The following is a 21,305-nucleotide window of genomic DNA, read 5'->3' as shown; positions in this document are numbered from 1 at the left end:
ACCTGTTATTGACTTTTAGAGTCTTTTGTCCAACTGCAAGCTTATAAAAAGTATACACATTTAAAAAGTCACAAGAAATAGGAACATCTTTTCCATCATCTTCCTTAGCAAAACACTTCTCTACCACAGCTACAACCAGCAAACATTGCTTATTGCTGTATGTGTCTTCACAAACGCACAGCAAGTCAAGCCATTCCCCTGGAACCAGCTCCTCCCTCCTCCATTCTCTCTTCTCCAAGCTTGTAGATTATTTATTATTATCATTCCAGGTATTCCAGGTAGATACTTAGTTTCTGGATACTGCTTGTTATTTTGTACTAGACAGGAAGTTCAGGGAAGCTGGGTTGAGAGTTGGAGCCAGCTGTTTGGAAACATGATAACGGTGGGGGTCTATTCACTCAGCTGCCATAGGCAGCTGAGTGAACAACCAACCTGAAGCGAAGTGCTCTTCAGCTATTCACTTCAGGCTGGTATGGCTGATTCCAGCCGTATATCGGCTGAAATCAGCCGTACATCGGGTGGCTTCGGGTCGGCTGAGCATGCTCAGCAGGTTCGGCGGACCCGAAGTGCAGAAGGAGTTCAACTCAGTCGATCCAACATCTGGAATGGCTAAGCCGAACCCTTGGCAGGCTACTCGCTGCTGTTCGGTCTATTCTTATAGATGCCGAACAGCAGTGAGTGAATAGCCGAATGCCGCTGAGTGGCATTCGGCTCAGCTGTTCTGCTCGGTCCCTCTGTGGGACCGAGCAGAACAGAAAAATAGTAAAAAAAGTACAAAAAAATAAATAGAAAACGATTGTGTGGGGCTAGCAGTGACAGCTACCCCCGCCAAACTGTTTTCTATTTGCCGGCGGTTCTACTGTCGTAAAAAAAAAAAAACATTTTCGCCATAGGAATGCATTGCTAGATTCCTATTGGCTATTTCAATTTGCAATAGCCAATAGCAAATTAGCTAATGCACCCGCCCTCTGCTGCTGTCAATCACTAGTGGGGACCTGATGGAGAACTGCAGGTCCCCTCTGTTAGCTAGTTTGCTATTGTCTATTGCAAATTGAAATAGACAATCGGAATCTAGCAAGGCATTCCTATGGTGACATTTTTTTTTTATTCTGACGCCAGCCAACAGCTCCGTGTCAGAATAAAAATGAAAAAGCAGTGTTTCTCTCCTGGGCGGCTGATCTCTCTGCAAGTGGCCAGAGCCAGCTGTAACATCAAGTCTGGCTCCGCCCAGCTGTCAGAAGCAGGCTGTCGGCTGGCCAATGGCCGGCAGTTCGGCCAGCTTCCGCTATCACCTCGGCTCAGTCGAGCCGAAGCATATGCCTTCGGCTCGACTGAGCCGTCTGGCCGACTTAGGGAGCTGTAGGGCTATAGTGAACAGCCCGTACAGCAGCCCTTCGGTTCTACCGAACCGAAGGGGTCCTGGGGCCAAAGCTAGCCGAAGGATCAGCCGAAGCTACAGCTAGATCCTTCAGCTGCTTAGTGTCTAGAAAAGGAAGACATTGTTAGTGTACAGACCTATTGAGGATCAGAATAGCCCATATCACCAAGATGTAAATCCACCAGTAAAAATTTATCTTTAGAGACTTTTCTAAACTGAGGTTTAGGCTCAATATTTAATTGAGTATTCAGGTACTGGATACATATTCAATACTGGATTCAGTATTGAAAGAAGTTTGAAGATTTAATACTACTTTAAGAATGGAATTCACACCAATCCTTGCCCTAGTAGGATAGATGTTACATGGCCTCTATAAATACAGATATTTTTGTTGAGTTTCCCTTAATTGTTGCATCAATACATCAAGATAGCATGTTCTCTCCCAAATACACTGTTCTATTACCTGCTTTATTTTCTGCATAGATTCCATTAAGTAAACAAGGATTGACATTTTGTAATTACCTATTCATTGTTCTATGTTAAGTTAATTTGCTCTTCTCTTGATGGTATTTAAGGAGCTATTATTTTCCCGTTAGTCTTTGCAAATCGTCAATTAAAAGTTTAGCTTGATGAGGTGTAGAAGTATCTGGATTTACAAGTGACAACATAAAAGACTTATCACTATTAATTGCAAAATGAAGGTAAAAGATATTGTAATCTAGAGAGAGTTATTTTTGCTTAATATATACATTTAAAAACAAATGACTTACAAAATGGATGTGCAATTATTTAATCATTTAGCCACTTTTCAGCTGTACCCCAAATTGGAGTGTCTTAGGGGATACTTAAACATGTCCCACTAATAACAATAGCCATAGCTCCTTTTCCTGTCTGCATTTTCTTTAATTGGTTTTCTTTAATATTTATTGATAATTATACATATTGTATATTGTTATCTGCATTTATCCTGCAAGACTAAGATATTAGGCTCAATTCACTAAAATCATATCATTGATGTTGATGACCATTGTTATTATTGGCTGTCTGCAGCTCTCATTGACCCTGGTTGTTAAATATAAAGATTACTGTGGCAAAAATAATTTTAGTTTAGAGCAGGGCTCAGAATGTCAGGCCCTGAGCTACAAGCCAGGCCTTAAGAGTTACTCGCCAACCTCTACCCTGCCCCAGCCGTACCTCCGACAGCTCAGCAGTGTGACGCAAAGTACAGAGATCAGTAACAACACAGAGTGCAAAGGTCAGTGGTGTAATGCCAAGTACAGAGGTCAGTAATGTAACGCACTGTACAGAGGTCAGTAATGTAATGCAGAGATGTCAGCGGTGTAAGGCAGAAAGAACAGGGAGTTACAGTGCATATAGCTGATCTGATTTAGGTACCCTCTTCTGCTCCTGCCCTTTTCCTCGTCCTCTCCTGATTTAGATGCCCTTTTCCTGGTGGTGCTGGTAGGGGGGGCACCGGGGATCCCAACCTGAAAGAAGCAATTTCAGTGAGGTGCCCATCTCATTTCAGGGAGGTGCCCTCTGCCCCCCCCCCAAGCTTCTTTGCTATCTGCAACCTCAAACCCACTGAGCTAAAAGCACAGCTGCATGATGGATATCCCCAATTCTTTACTACATGGAGTGCCTGGATTACCTATCTGGGCACCAAAGACCGAGAGACCTACAGAATCCCTTCTTCATTAAAAGCCTACATGTCAGTTTTTTGTTTTTTTTAAATTCTATTTTAAGTAAAACATACAAGTAGTGCCCATCCCCAACCTGTGGTCAGACAGCGAAGGACAAGCAGCTTGGTAAAGAACTTGTCTTTAGGTCATTCTGCTCTCTCCATCTTTTTGTATGTCCCATCAGAACTCCAGGGCAACTTACTGGATCCTTGTGTTCATCGGTGGGGGGGTTCGCCATCGGTAGGACGGGGGACTGGGGTAAAAAAGGCGGCTGCGTCTGCGGCGATCACTCTCTCTTCTCTGGTCGGGATGAAGGGAAGACAGCCAAACGGATTCTTCTCCTCCGTGGCCGCTGCAGCTACAGAGCGGCCGCGGAGGAGAAGAATCAGTTTGCCCGTCTTCCCTTCACCCCGGCCATGAAGAGAGAGCGATCACCGCAGAAGCAGTGGCAGTTTCACCCCCGTCCTGCCGGTGGCGAACAACGAGCTGATGAATTTCCACTCGCCCCTCACAATTGTGCTCCAGTTTCTGAGTTGGGAATATTAGATTGTATGCTTATGCGGACGTGGGGCAAATGTTAATATTTCTGTGTAATTTGAAATGTGTTGCAGAAATATGTTGATGCTACAAAAAAATAATCAGGACCATGTATTTGGTTAAAGTTGGTGCTTGTATCATTTACAGTACTGCTTTGGTTCTTCATACAATCTTTAATTTGGTACTTTGCCTAATATCAGTGTTACCATATTGCTACAAATACTTGTTAAAGTCTTTTTGTGCACGGTTTACAATAACAGTGCTGTTTGGACTATCTGATTAGATATACTATTATTGAACTGCTTAGGTTTGAACACTACATAGTTGTTGGCAAATATTATGAAAAATTTTAGGCACATTGTGTAATCAGATTGTAGTGTGTGGGCATCTTAACAATCTTTATAAAGAAAAGGTGAATCACGTTTGCAACCTGAATAATTACACTTTTAGTGAATACACGACTATATGTTCCTAGGTTTGCTTGAAGCTTATCATAATTGGGGATTTTTTAAGAATTTGGCAATGAAATGGTCCCGTGTTCTCTGTGAATACGGTCTATTCACAATACTGACTGTGCACATTAAAAATGCTGCATTGTTTAACTCCTGCAAATCCATTCTGGTATTTTATTTAATGGGGTCTATTCACGGTTTTCAGCCGATGTACAGCTGAAATCAGCCGTACCAGCCTGAAGTGAATAGCCGAACAGTGTTCGGCTCACTTCACTTCAGATCGGTCATTCACTCGGCTGCCCTCGGCAGCTTCATGAATAGACCCCAATGAGTTTAATGCAAGCTCCAGAAACCAATGTTTGTTGAAGGTTTTGATGACTCTGTATAAGAGACATACTGGTGCAGCGATTCCCTTAACGGCATTGATGGGCAACAAAGGCTGAACCTTCCAGATCCTATCAAGCTAACAATACCTGCCATTCTGTCCCTTTCAAGCATCACCGACTATTTTAATTTGTCATTTAGAATGTATAAACGCTTAAATACATTTACTGTGCATCTCTAAGTGGATATTACTTTTAAACCACTGGTGCTTATACAAGGAAGTAGAACAAAGCTAAACTTAAAGGCTCATCTCATATAATGTTTCCAGGTTTAAATCATAAAATATTATTTAAAATGTGATAATATACTAAAGAATCAAACAAAATAAATAGTATATGACAACCAACAGAGGTCATCAAGTTTAGCCACATTGGTTCTTGCAATTATACAAGTAATTCAGGTAAATGTGTCATGCAGAGCCAATGTACATCAAAGGAAGACTTTAAAATGATACTTTGCTCTCCTATACCTTATCCTAGTTCCAAAAAAAGTGATTTCAGTTAGAAAACCACACAAATGAAAGGTATGAAGCCACAGAAACCATCAAAGCAGCGAGCACACTTTGCCAACCTCAAATAATATTTGAGCTTCCTCCCCTGTTATCCACTGTTATTTTGGGTAACATGAACATCAGGCCAAAGGACCTAGTCTCTTTTATTCTCTGACACCAACCTCTTTTCTTCCTTGTGCAGTGTACGCTTATGAAAAATGTCTGTCATTCTAAAGGTTTGGAAGTCTATGCAATGGTATTATCTACAAAGGACAGTAAAAAAGTAGAGTAAAAGGGCTAAATAGTGAACAGCTTTCTTTTAAAAAATGCCAGTCTTCAAAGGCACACCAAAAACTAAGAATATTTTATATGTCTTTGCCTGCATAGTAACTTATATTTAATCTAAAATGAGACCACTCTGTCAAGCAGGGAGTTGAACATATTTTTAACATTTCTTTAATCATTTTCTTTTTTTTTTTTTTGTCCAACATATTTAGCAAATGTAAAACAAAACATGCACATTCTGCAGACATTGTCGTAAAAAATAAGTGGTAAAATGTTGCCAGCGGGTGGTTGTCCAAATAGTTTTTTTTTTAAAATCTGTTTGGAGAATGTTACAAGATCTAGGACACCAAGGTCTTAAAACAGCATGTTTTCTTTTCCTTATCACATGTCAGATGCCCTTGAAATAGGAAAAATACTTAAAAGTAACATAATTTAATCAAAGTATTTTCTTCATGTGTCAGGATCTTGACACTGCATGAATTCAGTGTGGGACATGCATTCTTTCGACACAGAGGCTACTCTTGCAGGAAAAGGTGTGGCAAGTATGACACAGAATTGGATTTATGCCTTGAGGAGTGGGGTTAAGTAAAGCTCCCTTTAAAGGTTAGGTTAAATGTTGGGAGGTGCTATGTTTTAAGCGTGTGTTGGAGGGGTATTTTAGGGAGAATTATTGGGAAAGTGCAATGTACTCACCAAATAGTAGATCGAGAGTTGAGCAATCCTGTGACCGCTTATCACTTAACTCACAGTCTTCTTCCTGCAGGGATTCTCCTCTCCCCTCTCTGTTCCCCCTGCACTTATTGGAGGGACAGACAGAGGAGAGGGTGGTATGGCTGGTTCTAGAGAGGTGGAGCTAGCTGAAAATCATGCAGCAAGGTAGATCCCAGCAATATTGTCGGGATCGTTCCCTGCTGCAGCGCGGCTCTGGGTTGTCAGCATATAGTGGGTTGTAGCCTGCTATATGCTGACTTTGCATCAGAGAAGTACATTAGTAAATGTACTCATGTGATACAAAAGGGAAGTTTGGCTTAAGTTCTCTTATAAGTAATAAGGGCTTATATTATGGGTTACGTTAGTTATTGATGTTCAGGTAGGGAAAGAGTTAAAGAAGAACTCCAGGCAATTTTTTGCTTAACCCTTGCAGTGGGGCCACCCCCCGCACTGCAAGGGTTAAGTGCTCATTTCGTCTTATTGCAAAGATAACAAAGTTATACTCACCTGATCATTTGCGCCAACCAGTTGTCACAGCGCTCCCTCCAGCCTGTCTCACCCTCTGCTGCGGCAATGGTATGTCCCTCGGTGTCCTCACATCCTATACACTTAAACCACTGCAGAGGAGGGGGAGAGAGGTTGGAAAGACCAGTCTAAGAGCAAGCTGACTAAAAGGATCAGTAGTATAACTTTCTTATTTTTGTACCTAGACACAAACAAGCACTTAACCCTCTGCAAGGGTTAAGAAAGAGTTTGCCCAGAGTTGTGCTTTAAGTGTTTTGGAAAAGGATGCTTTAGTGTAGAGCATCCTGATGTTTTGGGTTTTTTTTTACTTGGAGGATGTGCAGATAGGAGCCTTGTGCTGAATACTTCCAGTGCCAGACTCCCGCTGCTGAAAACAAATATACTCTAAAATGTTGAAGTTCAATTAGAATCAGAAATAACATAATATAAGTTACTGTTGTCATATTGTATTAACTTGCTATCTATACTTTGCTACATTTTCATTCTTGCTGCTAATTTTTAAACCAAGATATGCAAGGGGCATCATTTAAAGGTGAACTTTAAGATATGAAATACACAAATTCATGAAGCTCTGAAAACATTAACACGTTGTTAAATATATATTTTGTTTACATGCAAGCAGTGTAAGTACCTGGGTTTGACCTGGTATCAGCCTTTTACAATCTCTGTTGAGCATGCCTGGATTATGTGAGGAAGAAGCAGCACAGGGAGCCAATCAGTGCTGACAAGAGGAATTCTAACAGGAAGTGAAAGCAGAGGGACAGACACATTAGCTCATTTCTGTGATCCTTTTTCTTTTACAGCCCACTCACAAGCTGAGGTGGGTCCAGGGTGACCTAGGCTCAGAGGAAGTGGTTTGACTGATGCTGGCCATCAGACTGAGCACATCACGCAATAGAAAAAAACTACTGTAGAAGAAATCTTTGGATTGAAGGGGATTAATGACAGCAAAAGCTGGTTTTGTGGACTATTAATTTGTACCTTGTTATTTTTGACTAGAGTTCTACTTTAATTTACACAGACCACACAATTACCTCCAACAGTTAAATTATCCAGCTTAGTACCAGCCTGTGATTGGAGAATTGATGAACAACAGGAGATTGATAAAGTCCTTTCTCTTTCTGTCACAATATTCATTGTCAGCACATGTGGATGTAGCAGAACCTAATTGGCTTAGAGTACTGACCCTTTATCCCCCAGTATGCACACTACAGTACTGTAGATTGCAAGAGCCTGATATCAAAATAGGTTCAGACATATAGATTGGCTGTATTTAGAAACAGATGTTTTGTACTTTTGCCCTACCACTATATCTTGAACATTGACAGGGTTATTCACAAAAAGGTGAAGAGTTTGGAGAAGGCAGAAGAAGTGAACAATCTAGGACAACATAGCTGAACTGGAAAGTGAGCTGAATGACAGAATTGTTCCAATTTATCTATTTTGGCCTAGATTGTTCACTTCTCCTGCCTTCTACAAACTCTTCACCCCTTTGTGAATAACCCTGTAAACTAGGGATGCTCCGATACAAGCATCGGTATCGGCGGCGATACCAAGTATTTGCATGAGTACTCGTACTCATGCAAATACTCGGATACAAAAAATGAGTACCTGTGCCATGTCCGCCATCTTCAAGGACCCGAAACAGGAGCTCCATAGCGTTTTCAATGAAACAAGATGGCCAAGAACTCCTCCTCCAAGTCCTCAGTCATCTGCTCGATTCTGACCTCTTCTCCTGCTGATTGGCTGATTGGATGATTGACAGGCTTCCTCACCAGTCAGGAGTGTTTTTTTTTTATGGTAATGATTAAATGATCAGTCAGGAGTGACTGGTGAGGAAGCCTGTCATCATCCAATCGGCCAATCAGCGGGAGAAGAGGTCAGAATCGAGCAGAGGACAAGGCTGTTACACGGAGTGGCTGAAGCAGACGGAGAAGACGACACAGCAGGTTAGTACTGCAGGATGCAAAAATCTATTGTTTGCTCCAAACACACCTGGAAACATGCATTTTAATTCCTGTGTGCATGAGGTCTTAGTTTTCAGGTGGTATTGTCTACAATAATATATCTACTGTATATAAATATGGGCTTTCTTGCATTAAAAAATTAAAACCGTCCTCTCTACTAAAAAAACAACGCCATTCAAAAATCAAGCTAAGGTGGGATATCGTTTAACCATCCACAGAATTTGAAGCAGTGCATTACCGAGTTTCCCAGAGGTGAAAGGGTTACACGTCATATTTAAAGGCGTTATTTATTGTGGCATTTCACTTTTGTTAACAACCTCACATATTGAAGTATGCATCCCACCAAATCCGTCTTCTTCATTTTTCTTTGGTGAGAGTGCTCTGTGCTTAAAATATATATGAAGCCTGCGCAGTTCTCTTCACTTCAGTTTCACTATCTAGTTCCTGTTAACAGCAGGCACAATAAATTATTAAGGAACAACTTGGATGCTTTATTTGAATTTTTTTTTCTTATTTCTCCTATGAGCAGGCAATGAAAAAATCATTGCACTAGTCAGAGAACACGTAAAGGTTTCATATGTTTGTCATATCTTAATTTATTTCAAAAAGTTTTTCTTTGGAGGTTTTTTTTGATGGTAATGATTAAATGATCAAACATATTTCCTCCGGTTTTTGATGAAACATCCATATTTTTTCATCATGTGTAGATGAAGCTAATTATAAGCAGTCATTTTAATTTGTATTTAATTATTTTGTGAAAGTTGAACTCCAGCTGTACCTTCAGTCTTGCAAAGTTGTATAGGCTCCTCTGTGGACTAAAATTGATCATTCTGATTTCACTGCTCAGTGTGAGCCTCTCACAGTGTGCACTAGAAGCTGCAGCAAGTCAGATATAGTCCATCTCATTTCCAGGCTGCAGGTTGTGCAAGCATCATCTAGCCAGTGTGGCTGTTCCTGGGTCGCCCCTGTTATTGTTTGGATTTCAGTTCTTTAAATCATGGAAGCTTACTATTACATGTGGGTATTACCTAGGGCTGTCTGTATGGAAATGCAGTCTGCCCTAGTAACACAATTTTGATATAGTCCTTCCAAGAGCTATCCCACTGCTTGCATCGAAGCTCTTTTGAAAGGAGCACTGGGTTAGGGTGCTGTGATATTTTCAGGAAGCTTAACACAGCATCCTGCCAGCCATTCCCATCAGCCATGATCTGGTTCCACTGCATTAAAAAAAGCACAGAGACCCAGTGATAATGTCACTGTGCCCATATACATATACTTCATAGAGTGTTCCCATTAATTCCTGATCTGTGGCAATGTGGAGAGACTAGAGCTACAATATTACCCGTCAGGTTGCAAAATCCAGTCCCACTGGAACACCATTTTGCAATAATTGATGACTCACTCAGGTAAGGAATGGGCAGCAAAGGTTAACTGTTTGATGCACCTGGAGAACTTCATTGCTCAAATACACAAAAGATACTCAAAATTGTTAGAAACCTGGAGTGCTTGGTTTGTTAACTTCAAACACCTCTTCATGTAAGTGCACCGACATGCGCTGTCTAAAAATTTGTGTATACCACTACTGTTTATGGGTGGCACCAGTCCTGACTGGTCACTACTCTTACTCTATTTGCTTTTGTTTCTTCTACTTCTCTATTCTCCACTTTCTACTGTTCTTTCCTTTTCCTTCTTCCTCCTTCTCACCTTGGTAGGCATCCGGGGTGCCTTAAAGCAGAACTCCAGGATTTTTTGTTTTGTTTTGTGCAGGGGTAGCCCCACTGCAAAGGTTAACTGCTTATTTGTGTTAGGTTAAAAAAAACAAAGTTGCTTTTTTTGGAGTTGACGTATGGACTTTGTACAAAGATTTTTCACACTGGAAGGATAAAGAGTGTGGTGCACTTGGGACAAATCTTGAGCACTTTATACATGTGATTCCACATGTGTGTATATTTGAACACGGAATATATGATTGAACTTTCCGGAGGACTATTATTTACAAGAAGATTCATTGTGAACACTTTTTTGATTGCATGTATTATTTAAGCACATATTTATTATAGAGATTTATTTATGTATTGTTCTAGATGAAGCACAGCACATTCATTATAATTTGATATATTCAGAGGGTAACACTTCTTATAGTGCTTGCAGCTACATAGGGTTTGGCGCGAGGTACTATTTGTCACTTTAAAAAAACCAAAGAATGACTCACCCAAAGCTCCAAGCTGGCTTCTTCTTAGACCGGTCTCTGAAATGTCTCTTCCCCTCCTCTGCAGCGGTCTGAGGTCCAGTAAATTATCACGTCTATACACTGTGCATAGACATGAGGACACTAAGGAACATTCCAGTCTGCGGAGAAGGAGGGGACAGGCTGGAGGAACTGCTGTGACAGCTGGCCAACTCAGAGCTTTAGCACCTCGACTCAAATGAGTACTTAACCCTTGCTGTGCAGGGGTAGCTACAATGCGGAGATAAGCTAATAAAAACATTCTTGCTTTAATTCTCACTTTAGCTGGTCAATAGATTTTTACTATCATGTTTTGCGACTCACTTTAAAGTAAAATATTTCTCATTATTGGTACCTAAATCAGCTCACAAATTTGCTGTTGTTACAATTAGGTGTGGGTCCACCCAGTTCGCTGAAATGTCCCATTGCTATAAGACACTACTCATGTCTGTCACCTAATTTCTCCTACTTTCTCTGTTATTTGTTGTAAAACTTGAATAAAAGCACATGTCAAGACACACATGTTTTTATGGCTGCCTCCATTGGGTATATTGTTGCTCACTTCCTGCCCTGTTGAAGACCTGCTAGGAAATCAAAGTGAATTTTCCCACTGGGGAATTAGATGGTGCTACAGACACTTTGCAAAAAGAAGTTTTTGCATTGCTGAAAGTGGTGTCTGGTAGACAGCACTCACTGTCACTGGACAGCAATGGCAATTTGATAGAGGTATTAACCTTTCCCCCTTTAATCAAAACTAAAGAAAAACGTTTTTTTTTTACTTTCAATGTCTAGCCCCTGCCTGTGTTAGCTTAATGCAAATAAGTATGATTTATTTTGCCCAGCAAGCAGTGTTAAACTGGTGAATATTTAGTGGTAATTCATTGGGAATTGGATACAAGCTGATCTATCTATCTATCTATCTATCTATCTATCTATCTATCTATCTATCTATCTATCTATCCAATTAACAGGAGTGTGTTTAAATATCCTAATTAAGCAGAGAGCAAAGAAAAGCAGTCATTCAGATCATGTTGGTGAAAAGAATATTCCTGAGACTTCTTTCTTCCTGTGCTGTCAGTCATCCTTATGTAATGGAATGGAACACTCTATGCCTCTGACATCCGTCTCCTTTAATCTCATTAATGCAGTCTTAAAGACTACTGGTGCGTTGTGCAGGTTGGATGGTTAAGGGAATAATATTTACTTTTCAGGTTTTTATCAACACAGAATGTGTGAGAACCATCTCCGTTTGAAATCAGATGTGATTGGTGAGTGCCTGTGTTCTACCAACTGTTTTACACTGTTAATCTATGCACATAGTGTTTTGTTATAGTGTGGTTTAGATCAGCTGGGTAGATTATCTCTATGGTCCTTAGAATAACTCACCAGAGCTGTAGGGTTTTTAATCAATCCGATTAATCTATCTACATAAATTACATTCTGTCAATGGCAGGTATCTGTTGCTGTCTTTCTGACAGTCATCATCTTTTAGTCTTTGATTAAAGAGTGTAAACTAGTGGTAAATGGCAAGAGGTGTCATTTGTGAACTTGCTGAGAAAATATTGGAATGGGGGTGTGTATTAACCTACAGGATCTTTTTCTAACAGCCACATGCTTGGCTGCTCAAAAGTGCATTTTGAGTTGTTGAGTTACATCATACAGCTGCAGATCCACAAATCATCTCTAATTTGTTGTTGACACTGTCCTTCCTTCTGGAGGGTGGCTACTTTTGTTCCCCATGGTCTCCATGTGTGTTGTAAAGTAGCCACCACTCCAATTCGCATCTGTGATGAACTACAATCTCAATACAAATTAGTAAATTAAATGTGAGATTGTACTCTATCATGGGAGCAAGCTTGGAGCGGTGGCTACTTTACACCACACACAGGGACCATGGGGAACAAAAGTAGTCACCCTCCAGAAGGAAGGACAATGTCAGCACCAATTCAGAGATGATTTGAAGATCTACAGTTGAGTGATACACAAATAAGGCAAAGTATTCTTAATTGATGAGGTACTTGAATGTTTTTTTTAAGTTTTAACTGAGTTTAGTGTCACTTTAAATTATAATGATGTTGCCAAAGGAAATGATCTGATTCAGTCACTTGATCTTTCCTACTCAGAGAGAATGCTCAACCATAGGTCACAGTATCATATGGCTTATTTACTTATAAATGATAACTGTAAGCAACACTCAGTAGCAGAAATTCCCTCAGCTCATACAATAGTTATGAACACATGACACACTGAGGAAATGAGACACATATTGCCTCTTGATATCCATCCTTATGGATTTACTTTAATGTATTGTTACACTAATTTGCAGGAGATTATATTTTTATGTTTAGCAATACATAGTTTTAAATACTCATTTTAATGAAGAACCAGTTTGCATGACACTATTAATATAAACTTGTCAACCCATTTGTGTGTACTGTAGACCAGGGCTCAAAATTTCCACTCGCCCCCTCGCAAATTGCGAGTGAAAATTGCGTGGGGGCGAGTGGAAATGAAGCCATTGAGTCAGGCACTCCTCGGTGCGGCTTCTCTCCTCCTCACCGACATGATGACAGCGCTCCCTCGTCCGTCCGTCCGGGGTCGCAGGAGGAAGCGCTGCCTGCTGTCAGGATGGCCGAGCGGGAGAGAAGCCGCCACGAGGGGGAGAGAAGCCGCGCTCGCAGCTGTCTGGATGGCCGAGCGGCTGGGCAACTGGTAGCGAGTAACTTCGAAGGCCTGGCTAGTAGCTCAGGACCTGAAATATTGAGCCCTGCTGTAGACAGTACAAAGATAGTAGAGCTACATTTCGGTATACACAGATATGACAATTATGATTAGTGCCTTTTTCATTTTACATAATACATTTTCATTTAAATAAAAATAATTCTAAAAAAAGCAAGTAAGTAAAGTGGAATTACCAGTAAGATTTCTAGGTAAATAAGCAGACAATACTGATCAAACATATACTGTAAATATACAGAATGATGTAGGGTGAACACCAGTGAATAAGACGGTGTCAATAAAGCCCATGTTGTAAATTAAGAGCAGAAATGATTTACATTAAAATGAAATATTCCAACCGTATGATGGAAAAGTTGCTGTGCTGTTGACTTTTACGAGAGTAATGGTGCTCCCTTTCATAGTGCCACTGGCATTGTCTGGAACATAAGAGTGAAAGTAAGAGAAAAGTAGGGAAAAAGAAAAATAAGAGGAAAAATACAGGGAAGAAGTGTGGGGAAGAGCAGGAGTAGTAAGTTGAGCGTGCTGTGGGATGGGGGGCAAGGAATAATATGGAAGCAGTTGAAAAGTCAACCCAAGAGAATACATAATTCAGTCAGGGCATAGGTTGGCTGGAGCAGGAAAGACAATTTTTAAATTCACAGAATTCATGTACAGGACCCAAGGATTCCACATCTGGAAATAGATCCCAAATCTATTGTGTATCTGTGTAGTCAGATTCTCAATCCACATATGACACATTTCCCGCAGCCATTCAGTTATGGAGGCATTCAGTAAATATTTTTAGAAAGGGAAAAACTGCTTGGGCTCCTAAAAAAAAGTAGAAGCCTCTTTGAATAGTACCTATTTGTTCTAATAATTAGACATCACAATGAACACATCCAGGCCTGACAACTTTGTTTGTCTCTTTTGTGAGAGCAGTATGCAAACAGTGTGGTAAGATAAGGGCAAATAAACCAGTATTGCATGTAAGTAAATTTGTCTGATAGAAAGCACTGCCATATAAAAAAAAGCCTATAGCGCATATTAGTAAACTGCCTAAAAGTGGTTCAAAGAAAGGAGATACATATATAGGGGGCTACTTTTCCTGCCAAAGGATTTGTATTTCTGTGCATCTAGCCCTGAGATTTAAAAAGCCCTGCATACAGCACAGCCTGGTGGATGGCACCACTTTCTGTGTTATAGTTATAGACTGTAGAAGGAATACAGCAGTGTCCATTCTCCATTCCTATTCTGTTGAATGTACAGTAAAAGAGCAACCACATCGTAATGAGGTCAATTCTCTGCTCACTCTTTCCTCTTATCAGCATGTTCCTTGTTCCTGCTCTTTCATCTTACAGTCTGAGTGATGCTGTATAGGGGGTTGCAAGAGTCTGATACCAAGGCAAATTCAGGTACTTACGCTAGTTTATTTATTTTTTAAATAATTGTGATTTATTCATAAATACAGAGCCAAATTAATTTGTCTTTTATATATCTTTGGAGTTCAGCTTTAATCAGTTCAATAGGTGCAAAGTATGTACCTATCTCTACCTTAGTAGAATTACTAAACTTCCTCATTAGCCTAGCACATCATCATCATCACATAACAACGTATTCTATTTCCTTATTAAGCCTGTGGCATGACAGGGGATAAGGATTCTCACCACGAAACCCCTGCAAGGTTAAAAGTGGGGGTCACCCATGGAGAGGAAGGAAAAAGACTATGTTCTCCTGGAGTAGGGGATCCCTGGCTTGGTGGCTGCTACATAGTATGCTTTGCCAGGATTACATTCTTAAATGTTTCAGTGCACTGAGTGAACTTTGCACGGATTGGCTGGTTTGTCCAAATTTAAGTGGTTCACTGCTTTTTAGTATGACATTTTTCTCCCTTTGTCACAAATAGTATATTTCCACTATGCCTTTAGTTGGGACCACTGTTTCAATTTATGTATGTTAAAAATAAGCAATCCGCAATAACATCTATTCTGAGGACCTTTTTGCTTGCATACCCTTCCTAATAATCATAAACTGCCCAGTTTGGGCTTATAATGCTTGAACTGTTTGAAATGCAAGTGAGGATTGTGCCTTGTATGGCTGGTCTAACTGATATTGCTTACTTATTAAGAGAGGCAAAGTAAATAATGAATTTTAGTGACAAGACTGCTGCTTGTTTGATCAGTACATTAGGAATTTTATCACCCTCTTAAATTGATGTCTGCTTCAGAGGTTTATTGATTAAAAAGGACACTTAGCCTTAGCTCTCGCATTTGAGTACCCAGTACTACACGTACGTCATATATACGGTGGTATAAGCACGTCTTTTTATTTTCGTCTAAGTGTATTGAAAGAGCTCAGTCATCATTGCTCAAACGGCAGCAGCTTATATAAACACTAGGTAATGCTGCTGGAGATTACATGCAGGATACTGGATCTGATGAGCTCAAATATAAGATGGGCTGCGCAGTATAATATTTAGGATTAGAATCCTAATCTCTTTAGGGAAAGTGTGCAGTATCAGCAGACTAAACATATAGCTCTGTGCAGAAAACTAGAAATTGTTTCCTTTGACCAATTTTTAAACAACTTTTTAGAATATATTTCATCTTAAAATGGAAGATTTAATAGTAAAAAGGACAAAACAGAGCAGAATTCTTGTATATATAATGTTGTCAATGCCTTTTCACTTATTCTACTTGTTTATCTCCTTTTACAGCAAGTAGCTTATTCACTTACTGATTTTAATGACTCAAAAAGACTGCTAGGATAATTTGCTTCTACCTTAAAATTGGTTGGGTGTGTTTTGTTTTTCATATAAATCACAAGAAAAATGTGCCTTTCAATTATTAAACAAAATATTAATAGATGTGATGGTTTGTGGAAAATGTAAGTAAACTTTTAGCATTGAAACAGGTATTGCCCCCTTCACCAAAAATTACTTCTTTTAGGCATTTTGTATAACTGCCCATGCATGCAGTCCACAATAATTGTGATTTTGACAAATTTCTTTTAGTATCAAACAGTCTTGGGCTGAATTTACTTGGCTGGCCAGACCTAGACAAATTAGCAGCCGTTTGAAATCTACACCAATCCCAGACCATGGATATCTAAGGTTTATCTGAGGTAGTAAATATAGGTGTGTACTTACATTTTCCATATGACACATCTGCATTTTTGTTAATTTAGATTATGAAAATGAATACACCATTTCAATCTTATTTGTGGTTTGTTCAAGTATATCTGGAAACACTGTTTGAATCATGATCTAATGTGTGCCTGTTCAAATATGTTGAAAAAGTCAACATTTTCCATTTATATATATAGATATATATATATTTTTTGCCTTCTTAGTTAAGCGTTGTAGAATATGTTGGAGCAATACATAAATAAAATAAATTATATTAGTTAGGATTTATTGCCATTAACAAAGTGCATGTAAAACTGCACAGTAAAATTTAGTTACCTTGTATTATTAAAGGAGAACTATGGGGTCAGGGCTTTTCCCCATAGTTCTCCTGAGGGTCGCGGGAGAACGCAAACTAGCGTTCTTCCATGACCCAAAGCTCTGTATACCGCGAGCTGCAGCTGAAGTGGAAACAGACAATTATGTCTGGATCCGCCCAGCTGCGTGAGTGACAGCTGGCTCTGACTATCTAGAGGCAGAGCCAGCTGTACCCGCCCCCTCCCCCGTCCGTTCCGCCAGTCAGCGCTGGAGGATCGGACAGGGGAGGGGGGAATCCAGTCCCTCCCCGGCAGAGAGCCATGAACGCCGGTATGTGTTCGCTCACTTCCCGATCTACTGAGCCGACCTGTGACAGTCTCATTGTCACAGGTCGGCTAGAACTATGAGGTGAGTGAAAAACACTCACCTCATAGTTCTCCTTTAAGTTTAGTCTGCAGCAGTCATATTCTCAAATCCTTACCTTCAGGGAGCATTGTAAGGATTATGCTTGGTCGGGCATGATATGTTCTTCCCTCAGCTACCTGGGTCCCTGTAGTGGCGGATGGCTCTTCACTCTGCTTTTGGCATGAAAAATTAACATGCAAGAGAGGGCCTCTGTACAAGCTGACCATTTTACTTCAGGCAGTACATGCAGGCCTGTTCCCTCAGCTGTTACCAGTATTTTGGCAAGTCAGGAAGAGGTCTGTATACAACATATGCACCCTTTCAGATTTCTTGTATGCATACAAAACACAGCCTGCCATACAATCAACAAATAGCTTACTTACATGTCCATGAAACATGAGCATATTTTATGCAATGTAGCAACCCGGAGATCCTTTTCACTATACTAGGTCATAAAACAATGTATTAATTATAAAGGGCATTAATATCCAATGTCTATTCTTAAACAGTAAGAATTTTGGTGGTCAGTTGTTGACTGGTTTGAGTTATTTCACCTATATAGGTATGGGGTTACTACTGCCTTAGGCTTCAGAAAGATGTCCTGATGCCATTTTACTGTAGACCTTTGAATCATGGTGAAGCTTATTATACACTTTAGCGGAAAACTATTTATCGCTTACCAGAGGTGCAGTTAAAGTTTAATTCTTGATAAGACAGTAAGGCCTCATTCACAGCTACCAAGTTGGTGCGATTTGGAATTCCTGCATCAGCAACTTGTGATTTTCTGCAGCAAGAATTCCAAATCTTCCCTTTACAAGTAACAGCTGTCACCTGTTTAAGTTAATGATCAGGTGACAGCTGCTGCATATAAAAGCAGTACACTGACACACTGCATGTAATCATATGTGATATGATTACATGCGGTTAGAAATCAATCACTATCCTTGGACACGTTTAATGCGTCTAGGGATAGTGATTGATTCCTTCCCTAGTCTAAAAGGGTGCCCCAACAGGAATTTTTCACCTAGTGTTCCTATTTAAAGGTACTAATTTTCTTCTGCCCCGTTATCTCATCGCATGGCTTCAGAAATTCTTGCTGAAGCGGTAGCCTGGAGTTCCTTATGTCATTTCCTAAAGATGTACTAGTCACTCCAGAGATATATATATTTATAAGCCATCTGCCCACACACAGTGTCTAGACAGACTCTTGCAAGTAAAAGTAGTGCTGTGGGAGCGTGTGTGGGCGGTGACTCGGAAGCAGAGAACTCCCCTGTCATTGCTAGTATACACACGCATCAATGTTCTGTAGCTGCTTACATAACAGCAGTTAACTTATGCCTGCTTGTTTCCTCTGCAGCTAACAGTGTACTTTCACAGTAAAGGGATCCCACCAGCCAGTCAGTTTTAAGGATGACATAGGGGATCTCTGCTGCTCTGCCATTGTCCACATGCCCACCTGGAACACCCTCATTAATTGGCACCAGAGGAGGCGAGCAGAATCAGTTTAAAAGTTGTGTTATGAAGCAGCTGCAGGACATTTCTGTGTGACAGAAGCCAACTCCACTAACCCTTTTTGTGCCTACATACAGTCCATATAATCACTTACTCTAATCACTTACAAAGGTGGAAATGGGCTTTAAAGAAAAACTCCAGGCAGAAGAAAAGTTAACCCTTGCAGTGGTGCAAAATAAAGAAGATTGACTACATGAACTAAAGACTTGTGATGTCATAATTTCCAATACAGCAAATTAGATATGAGGACACTGAGGAACATACCATCGCTGGAGTGGAGAAGGGGGGAGCCAACCAGATCCAAGTTCGGCAGAGTATATTTATGTTTTTTTAGACCATAGACAAAAATGAGCACTTAACCCTTGCAGTGTGGGGTTAGCCCCATTGCAAGGGTTCAGTTTTCTTCTGCCCAGAGTTCTTCATTAATTATGAAAATATTTAATTGCAATATATGAAATTGTTTTGAAAGTGAAAAGGTAGATTGGTAATAGGAAGGAAACATAACTTAACAAACTTGAAAATATAAAGTCGGTTTCATGATGTAGATTACCTACATTGTATTGGAATTTGCAGTCCCTAAACATCTCCACATATAAGTCTTGGCTGGTCCTATGCTAGGAACCTCCATATTATGCACATTTTGTAAACATCACCAAGTCTATCTTTAGAGCACTGCAGCTCCGGTACGAGAACTCTCGCCTTCTGTTGGTAGATGATAAGGATCAGCATTTCCATAGACCAGGGGTTCCATAACCCTTAGGGGCATGAAAACCAAATCATAGAGGTATGGGACTGGATCTCTGAATCATTGTTAAAAATGTAAAACATGATTTTCTGCATTGTTGGACCAGAATTCCAAGTGGAGAAATAGACTTGATGTGTCACATGACATGCAAGCAACATTGTCAGCAGCTGTACCTTGATTCCATGTGTTAATTGCACAAAAACAACAACCCAAAACTTACTAGTTTTAGCTAGCTTTTCTATTTGTGATTTACATTATTTATGTAACTGAATATGATACAGTTCTCTATGATTTTCTTTCAGCTATTCTGTTCCTAGCTATCTACAAGTAACGTAAAACCAAGCTATTGACATCTTTTGAAGTCATACTGGTACTTAATAGAAGTGGTGAGAATAATGATTTTGACAGTCTTGGAAATGGTTTATGGGTACCTAGTGAGCAATTCATCAGGAGTCTGTAATTGTAAAAAAAAAAAAAGCTTAAGAACCCGTCCCATAGACAAAAGTCATTTCTTCAGAAAACAAAGAGTGCATTGCCTGTTTAGAGCAGTTTTCTTATGTCAACAGCTCATCAACATAAGCAGTTTCTTTACTGAATTTTGTTTCTACAGTAGCATAGTTCCTCTGCATTGTGCAGGATGTGTTTCAGTACTATCCCTTACGTACTGGTATATTGTTTTAGCTTTTTTCCTACATCATACTATCCAGTGTGTTCTCCCTCGTTATATCTGTTATTCATACTCATTGCATCATTGCAATGCCCTAACATTAGAACTTTAGTCCTCTCCAATTTATGGGGGCATCCATGTGTGTCTTTATATGTCTGATTCTCCTTTATAAGGCTAGATCAGAGGTTTTCAACCTCTGTCAGCTCATAAGACATATTCAAATATAACAAGTCTATGCACATCCACTTTAAGATATAGATGTGCCAAGCTACAGCTACATTTTTTTATAATGACACTTAAATGCATAATGGAAATGTGTATCATACCTTCCTAGCTGTAGAAGGCCAAAAGAAAAAAATGTCATATTTATGGAAGCAAAATATTCAAATAGATTATATAGGCATATATAAGCACACACATGTATTTACTGTGTTTGTGTATATATATATATATAGATCTATATATACACACACACACACACTTACATGTTTGTGGTTATAGTTTCACACAACTTTCACCCAAGAGTCACACATTTTCTAATGGATTTAATTGGGGAAATGTGTAAGTCCTGGGTGATAAGTGTGTGTAAAAATAGGCCACACAGAGTGTAGCATATTTCACATATACATTCTAGTTCAAGAAGTATATGTCCACACTGCTCACTTCATGACTTGAATCCTCATTGCCCCCCTACCCGCCAAACCCCAATGAAGAATGGCAGACCAGCAGGCTACATACAAGTGATCTCGGTAACATCGCCGAGATCACTTGTACAAAACAAGTGTCAGTTTCCCTGCTGTTTCCCTGCTGTACATTTAGCTCTTCTAGCCCAAAGCAAGGCTAAATGTAGAAATAAAACTACCCGCCTGGCGCCCGGAACTGCATGTCCCGGCCGTCGGGAGATAGGAATTCCACACCCCTGCTGCCCCTCTACTCCCTGCTGCCCTGAGGCTGGACCTTGGTTGGCCTTGTGGGATATCCGGCCCTGTGTATCAGACAGTGTATGTGTAGATGGCTCTTCAAGAGCTCTTCAAGAGGTCACAATAGCCCTGCATGCATTGGGCTGCAGACAGAGCCCATTCCTGCTTTAACTCCCACTGGTTCTAGGATTCATATAACTGTGGTGTCCATTTGCACTTGTCTGTATGTTCAGTGCAGTGTGTGTGTATATATGTTTTGGG

The 21,305-nt window shown here is 40.1% G+C and overlaps 1 protein-coding gene across 1 annotated transcript in view; it reads left to right on the top strand.

Annotated features, from left to right (window-relative positions):
- RORB (RAR related orphan receptor B) overlaps positions 1-21,305 on the top strand; it is a 128,392-nt gene that overhangs the window by 52,165 nt on the left and 54,922 nt on the right. Inside the window, exon 2 of the mRNA XM_018566523.1 lies at positions 3,245-3,609. Coding sequence (XP_018422025.1) covers positions 3,245-3,609 — 365 coding nt within the window. The remainder of the gene's footprint in view (positions 1-3,244; positions 3,610-21,305) is intronic.

Source organism: Nanorana parkeri, unplaced genomic scaffold (genome assembly GCF_000935625.1).
Source record: "Nanorana parkeri isolate BGI_ZX_2015 unplaced genomic scaffold, ASM93562v1 scaffold957, whole genome shotgun sequence".
NCBI lineage: Eukaryota > Metazoa > Chordata > Amphibia > Anura > Dicroglossidae > Nanorana > Nanorana parkeri.
This window is presented reverse-complemented; position numbering and strand designations above follow the sequence as displayed.